The sequence below is a fragment of the Mus pahari genome, chromosome 23, assembly GCF_900095145.1.
Source record: "Mus pahari chromosome 23, PAHARI_EIJ_v1.1, whole genome shotgun sequence".
NCBI classification, from domain to species: Eukaryota; Metazoa; Chordata; class Mammalia; order Rodentia; family Muridae; genus Mus; species Mus pahari.
Window position 1 is genome coordinate 30434469 of NC_034612.1, and position 7362 is coordinate 30441830.

Below are 7362 nucleotides of genomic sequence, written 5' to 3' on the forward strand. Positions count from 1 at the left end.
GATGGTTGTGAGCCACCATGTGGTTGCTGGGATTTGAACTCAGGACCTTTGGAAGAGCAGTCAGTGCTCTTAACCACTGAGCCATCTCTCCAGCCCAGAATTTTTTGTGTTACTATAAAAACCTACTAAATGTATATTCCTTAGCCACAGCCATTCAGTTCCGGCTCCAGAATAAAGTCCTACTTTTTGATGTGAAAGTGGTCAAAGCTACATTTTTGCATCAACACTTTCTGGTCTAGGAGCCCTCCGCCCTCACCCATTTTAGCTGTCAGCAAGGCTGACCCCAGCTCACGGCAGTCCAGCTGTCGTAAACCCTGTACAGACCCACTGAGGAAGCGACATAGCAGCTGCAACGGCTTGGTGCCAAAGTGTGAATTTCGCTTCAACTGTCCTATTTCAAACACTCTGTGCCAGACTTTTTTTTTTTTTGCCACGAAAAGCCTTTGTGAACTCCAACAGCCATTTTTACCCAGGCCCGAGTGGGAACACTTCCCCCAGAGTGCCCAGTGGGCTTGTGGTTAGTGCAAACGGGGCTTTTACAGCACAAAGAACTGCCAATAAAGGTGCAGGCTCAACTTCCACAGCCTCTCTCTGGGTCTATAAGGACAGGCTTCTTTCCATGGTTTCTGTTTAGTTATTTATGTGTGTGCGTATCTTGCTGGAATGTACGTGTCTTTGCACCACATTAGTGCAGTGTCCATGAAGACCAGAACAGGACATTGGATCCCCTGGGACTAATTACTAGTGGTTGGGGCTGCTATGTGAGTGCTGAGACTTGAACCTGGGTACGTGGACACGGGGGGACACACACACACACACACACACACACACACACACACACGGATACTCACAGATGATGATAACCATGTAACTCATTCTTTTCTAAAGTTGGCTGACACTCACCGAGGAGCCTTGCTGTGTGCTTTGGCAATGACTTTTATGGGCTTTGGAACAGAAGTGTCATAGCAGTATATTCTTCTACCAAAAACATAAAAACAAAGCAATCCCAGACCAGGCGTGAATTCACACTGAACACGCGTTCCCCCCAAATTGCTCTAGGGATTGTCTCTATTTGAAGAACAGAGGTGTTGCCAGCATTCACCAGTGACAAGGAGAGCAAGCCCTCTATAGAAACCGCAGCCTCTGCCTCTTCCCACCAGTCAGCCCAGCAGAGGGCTTGCTGTGCTCGGGGAGCACCACAGGAATGCCTGCTCCTCACAGCTGCCGAGTCTAGGAGCTGAAGGCTCTCCATAAGGCCAGAGCCAGGTACATCTGTCCTCTGTAGCTCAGGATGGCCTTAAAGTCCCGATTCTCCCCTCGCTGCTGGGATTGCAGGCACGCATTGCCACACCTGGTCTATGCAGTGCTGGGGATGGAACCCAAGGCTTCATAAATGCCAGGCAAGTGCTCTACCCACTGAGCCACACTCCCAGCCTAGCAAAAGGGTCCCATTGCTTTTGTTCTTTCCCGCCTCCCTGGTCCTTGAATACCAGGTCTATTTGGTTTTGTTTTTGGGGGTGCTAGGGAATCTATTTGGGACCTTTCACACAGTAGACAGGCTCTCTGCTGCTGAGCCTTGATCCCAGCCCAACAAATCAATGGTCCTACTCCCTCTCTCCTTCCTTCCTTCCTTCCTTCCTTCCTTCATTCATNNATTTATTTATTTATTTATTTAGTGTGGCCCTGGCTGTCCTGGAACTCACTCTGTAGCCCAGGCTGGCCTCTAAGTCACAAATCGCAGAGCTCCTCCGGCCTCTGCTGGGATTAAAGGCGTGTGCCACCACTGCCTAGTTTGTTTGTTTGCTTTTTGTTTTTCCTTTTCTACCCTTCACTCTCCACTCAGCTTCCTCATACCAGTGTCTTCAAACATGGCGTGAGCCAGATGTGGCAGTGCACACTTGCAATCCCAGCACTTGGGGAGCAAGGCAGGAGGACTGTGGGCTCAGAGCCAGCCTGGGTTATAGTGACACTCAACTTCAAAAAGAGACACATAAACAAAAGCCAGAAAACTAAAATCACGATAGAGAAGACGGCTTTGTTTTCAGCATTTAAAAGCCTTGGAAGCAAAGGGTCTCTTTGCCTCACTCATGCCAACCATAGTCCATAACTGAAGGAAATCAAAGTGGGCTCGCAGGGCGGGAACCTGGAGGCAGCCACTGGAGTTGGGGAGTGGGGTACGGCTTACTGGCTTGCTCCTCAGTCTTGCTCACCCCACTTTCTCATACAACTCAGGTTCACCTGCCAAGGGGTGGCAGCACCCCCACAGGGCTGGGCCCTGCCATGTCAGTCACTCATCAATGTCTCCCTGGCTCGGCCTGTGAGCCGATGGAGGGATTCCACAGCCAGATTCTTTCTTCCCAGACAAATTGCCAAAAACTAACAGTACCAATATATTTGTTCATATTGTGTGCAGCCTGCGTGTGTGTGTGTGCACGTGGGGTTGGGTCTCTCGCTGCTCTGGGGTCCCGGACACTGCACTCAGACTGTCAGGCTTAGCAGCAATCCCCCTTTACTCACTGAGCCATAGTGAGTACCCATTCTTAGCACTTTTTCACAGCCCTTGAATATATTTGTTTCTCTTAAAAAGCAGAGGTGCCTTGGGGTGCTGGCATATCCACAAGGCAGCTTGGATCCACGCTCCTCCGGAAGTACTCCCAGAATGGCAGGGCAGACTCACGGCCTCCTGGGGCCCTTCCCCCCACGGTACTGCGTGGCTAACAGGTACACCTCCGAAGACTCTTTCCTGCTGGCCTCTGGTTTCACCACCCTTGTGCTCTGGAATTCCTGGGTCAGTCTCTTCTGCAGCAAGTGGCTTTTACTTCCGGCCCAGGTTTTACACAGCAGTGTCCCTCCGGGATGCAGGATGTCCACAGCCATGTCCACAAGGGTAAGGCACAAACCGATGAGCTTGTCGTGATCGAGGCCTCTGATCCCCGTGGCATTCGGTGCCATGTCACTCAGAATCACATCTGCTCTCCTTCTGGGAAGCAGTTCTAGAATTCTCTGGAAAGTTCTGGGGTCAGTCACATCAGCGGGGCATAGAAAAGTTGCTCCCGCCAAAGGGAATATGTGAAGAAGATCGACCCCAAGCACGAAGCCCACAGGAGAGCTGGAATCTGAGGAAGTAACACAATGTGTTATTACACCAGGAATCTCCCTACCAAAATACAAGCCACAAGAGGCAGTCAGGCACCCACGCCTCTATGTGCACAAAAGACCTTTTGCAGGCACATGAGTTAGATGTAATGGCACAGGCTATAATCCTAGCACTTTGGGAGCCCGAGGCAGGAGGACTGTCACAAGTTCAAGGCTAGTTTGAGCTACCAAGTGAGATCTTGTCTCTCAAAGTTGAAAAATAAATAAATAAATAAATAAATAAAGACACGTAGTAAGGTGTAGGGTGTAGGGTGTCCTCCACTCCCCAGGCACAGCTGGGGAAGTTGAGACCTGGAAAGCAAATGGTCTTGCCATCATGGAGAGTGACAAGCCGAGGCGGACCACAGCCAAGGTGCTGAACCCTGCTTTCTTACAGGACCCAGACCCCCAGCCCAGGTGGAAACCTTTTCCTACTCACACTGCCTGATCATGGTGCTTATTACAACAACAGAAAGCAAAGCCGTTATTGCTTAAGTTTTCTAGGGTTTTGAGAGAGGGACATAGTGCAAACCCAGGCTGTCCACCAACTCATGTGGTTTTCTTCTTTGTTCTTTTTTAAACATTTTGCTTATTTAATCATGTATGTGAGAGGGTGTATAAGCAAGTGAGCACACGCCACGGCACATTTGTGGAGTCCACCCGGCAACTTTCTGGTGTCAATTCTCCGGTCCACAGAGTAAATCCTGGGGCGAGAACTCAGGAGTCAGCCTTAGCGGCAAGCACCATTCAACCACCACTGCTGAGTAACCCATCCTCATAGCATCACCACCACCCTGTGCTCCCTTCCCAACCCCCAACTGCCCCCAACAACGTCTCTGGGTATGAGCCGCTCACTAGCATTCTCACTGGCGTAGTCAGAGGAGCTGGGAGTCCAGCAGGTCCCACCTGCGCCCGTAGCGTTGACGCTCTGCACTGCCACCTGACTCCAGGCTCCCGGAGCTGCCCCGCAGTCCAGCACCCGGAGACCGGGCCTCAGGATCTGATGCTTCTCATTCATCTCCAGGAGCTTGAAGGCGCTGCGGCAGCGGTAACTTTCCATCTTTGCGGCCTTCACAAACGGGTCCTTGAGATGCCGCGTGAGCCACAAGTGCTCGGCGCCAGTCCGGCCCCTGTAGTGACACACTGCTGTATGTAACCTCCGAACCTTAAGGGGAACGCCTACCAGCTTCAGATACCTGAAGTGACGAAAAAGGAGTTAGCGGGTGGACATTACACACAGAGGCAAGGTTTTGGTTCAGCCTTTTTTTTCTCCTGCATATGTATGTGCGATATGAATGCACGCATGTGCATTAGCATGTATGTGCACGTGTCTGCCTGTGTATGGGGGTCCAAAGTAGAGAAGGGACGTCCCCTTCGCTTGCTCTCTACCTTACGTAAGGTCGCCAACCTGCCAGTCTATCTCGCCAGCTTTCTCCAGGGACCCTTTTTCTCTGCCTCCCCAGCACTGGGGTTACATTTGGTCAGCACACAAGTCCAGTATTTTGTAGGCTCTGGGGATCCGAACCCCAATCCTCCCGAATGCACAGCTTTAACCGCGGAGTCAATACACCTATTTCTATGTTGCAAGCCTCATTCACTCACGTCTGTACATGAATAAACATCGGACACCCGTGTCCCGCTCCCCGGGACGGAGGTCGCCAGCACCCCTCTGCAACACAATTCGCTGAGCTCCCCACTACTGCCATCCACTCCGTTCCTGCATGCAACAGGCGCCCTTTTAGTGCAGGCAGACGCCGTAGCTCACTCACCCAGCCATTGCTGCTTGCTGGTGGTTTCCTCCGGCCGCCGGAAGTCCCGCCCTCGCTTCCAACGCGAGGCTCCGCCCCGGGAAACTTTGGCTGGGGCGCGAAGGTATGGATTGGTCCCGGCGCATGAGACCTGGGTGCGGGAGAGGCGCTGGAGGTCGGGAGTGGGGTGCCGGGGGAAATCTGGGGAGAGGAGGGGGTAGAAGGACTAGAGAGCTGCTTCAAGCCCACCGGGAAAACTGGGGTACTGGGTAGACCCGAGGTCGGGAAGACCAGGGGAACTACAGAAAGTAGGGAGCAGAAGTGAGAGGCAGAGGGGGCCTGGGCGGTAAGCTGATGCATGGGCAGTTTGCAGCCTGTCTGTACCGGGCATAGCCCCTGGGAGGGGAGGCTAGGGAATGGCATTTGCAGAGTTCCCCCTGCAGGCAGGTTCTGGGCTCTGCACTCCATGTGCATTGTCTCCAACACCTGCAACAGTTGACTTCAATTCAGACCAGAGGTTGTCAGCACCCCAAACCCTAGCATTTCAAAGTTCCCGGACTCGCATCCGATTTACCACCTATCACAGCTACCAGGACACCCTTGTTTGCTTCTAGGCTCTGCCATTTGACCGAGCGTTAGTTTTCTCCTCAGAGAAGAAGAAAGTAAGTCTTCAACTCTGTTCTTAGTCTTTCTAAGTAGCCAGCTTTTGAGAAGAAGGTTGACTGGAGCTGGGGTGTTAGACCCCTGTGAAATGCTTGCCCCACATGCATGAGAACCTGAGTTCCAGGCTCAGAACCCACATAAAAAACCAGTGTGGTGTGGCATGCACCTGTAACTACCTCAGTGCCAGGAAGCAGAGAGGGTTTGGTCCCCAGAGCAGTTTGGCCAGCTAGTCTCACACCGAATCCATGAGCTACAGGCTCCAATGAAAGACCCTGTCTCAGTTGTGTGTGTGTGTGTGTGTGTGTGTGTGTGTGTGTGTGTGTGTGTGTGTAGACAGACAGACAGACAGACAGACACAGATGGCTCAGTGGTTACGAGTACTTGGTGCTGTTGTATTTCGATTTCCAGCATCCATATAAGGTGGCTTGCAAGTGCCCCTAACTCCAGCTTCAGGGGACCCATCATCCTCTTCTGGCTTCCATGGGTAGCCACATGAATTTGTACATACAGAGACAAACAACCACATACATACACATAAAAGCAAAATCTTTGAAAAATAAGGTATGGACTGTTCCTGGAGAGGAAAGACCAAGATCAGGTTCCCAGCACCTGAATGGTGGCTCACAACCATCTTTAACTCTAGTTCCAAGGGAGCCAACGCCCTCTTCTGACCTCCTTGGCTGTCCTGGATCTCACTCTGTAGACCAGGCTAGCCTCAGATTCAGAGATCTGCTGTCCCTGCCTCCCTAGTGCTGGGATTAAAGGCGTGCGCCACCACGCCTGACTCTAAATCTTTTTTATATGAAAAAAAAAAAAAAAAGTAAGGCAGAGAGCAGTTGAGGAAGGCACCCAATGTCAACTGTGGTCTCCATCCACAGGCAGGGACACACATGCACACGTGCACATATCACACACACAGAATGACAACCAACCATCTATATCTGTGGACTCAGTGTTAGACCAATTTATCCAGTAAATCAGTTAATCTTGTTTGTAAGACTTACCCCCACTTAGTAAGCCCAGCAACTGTGTGGGGTAAGATATTCCCATTGCAAAGGGGAGACAGTATGTTTGAAGCAATGCAATCAGCAGAGCCATAACCACTCCCATTCTACCAGATTCCAATCTATGTCCTCACCGCTCATTTTACTGAGGCAAGGAGCTGAGCGTACTGGTGCACGCCTGTCATTCTGCACTCAGGCGGTTGAGGCAGGAGGATTGTGAGTTTAAGTCCAGACTGGAGAACATGGCACAACTCCGTCTCGTTTAAAATCCTTGCAAAACCAGTCACTCATCTGTATGGAATGTGAGGACGTTTGTCATTACTCACTATATGGAAATGATTTACATAGTGTGCATTAAAGTGGGCCGGAGGATGTCTGCAAGTTACAGGCAAATAAATATGCCATTTCAAAGAAGTGATTTCATCATACTTCCATCCCAGTATCCATGGAAGGGTAAGGTATCCTGGTACCTGTGGATATGAAAGATATCCTGTGGCTATGAAAGACAGCTGCATACAGCCGGTGCTTAATAAGAGATGCTGACTCTGCTGAGTCAGGAAGCCAGAGCCTCAGGCACAGACAAGTCAGAACACAGGCCAATGCTAAGCCCACTTCTTCTCCTGACTTGCCTCAGCACCATGCCCAAGCTTCTGGGTCCCTTTTCTTTACCTTTCTTATTCTTTTTTTAAAAAGTTAACTTATATTGTGCATGTATAGGGTTGTTGTTTTTTGTTTTTTTTTGTTTTTTTTTTTTTTGTTTTCGAGAACGTATAGGGTTTTGGTTTTTGATTTTTTGAGTTTTTTTTTTTTTT

General features: G+C 50.5%; 2 protein-coding genes across 2 annotated transcripts in view; one reads left to right on the plus strand and one right to left on the minus strand.

Moving 5' to 3' along the window:
* Positions 1-2019: 2019 nt before the first annotated feature.
* On the minus strand, positions 2020-4944 carry Mrm2 (mitochondrial rRNA methyltransferase 2). Its single transcript, XM_021187033.1, has 3 exons — positions 4905-4944; positions 4042-4331; positions 2020-3116 (listed from the first exon to the last, which is right to left on the minus strand). The coding sequence occupies exons 1-3, from the start codon at positions 4910-4912 to the stop codon at positions 2674-2676; spliced, it is 741 nt and encodes a 246-aa protein (XP_021042692.1). The 5' UTR covers positions 4913-4944; the 3' UTR covers positions 2020-2673.
* Nudt1 (nudix hydrolase 1) overlaps positions 4918-7362 on the plus strand; it is an 8694-nt gene continuing 6249 nt past the window's right edge. The window contains exon 1 of the mRNA XM_021187028.2: positions 4918-5007. The gene's annotated coding sequence lies outside the window, so the exon portion shown is untranslated. The remainder of the gene's footprint in view (positions 5008-7362) is intronic.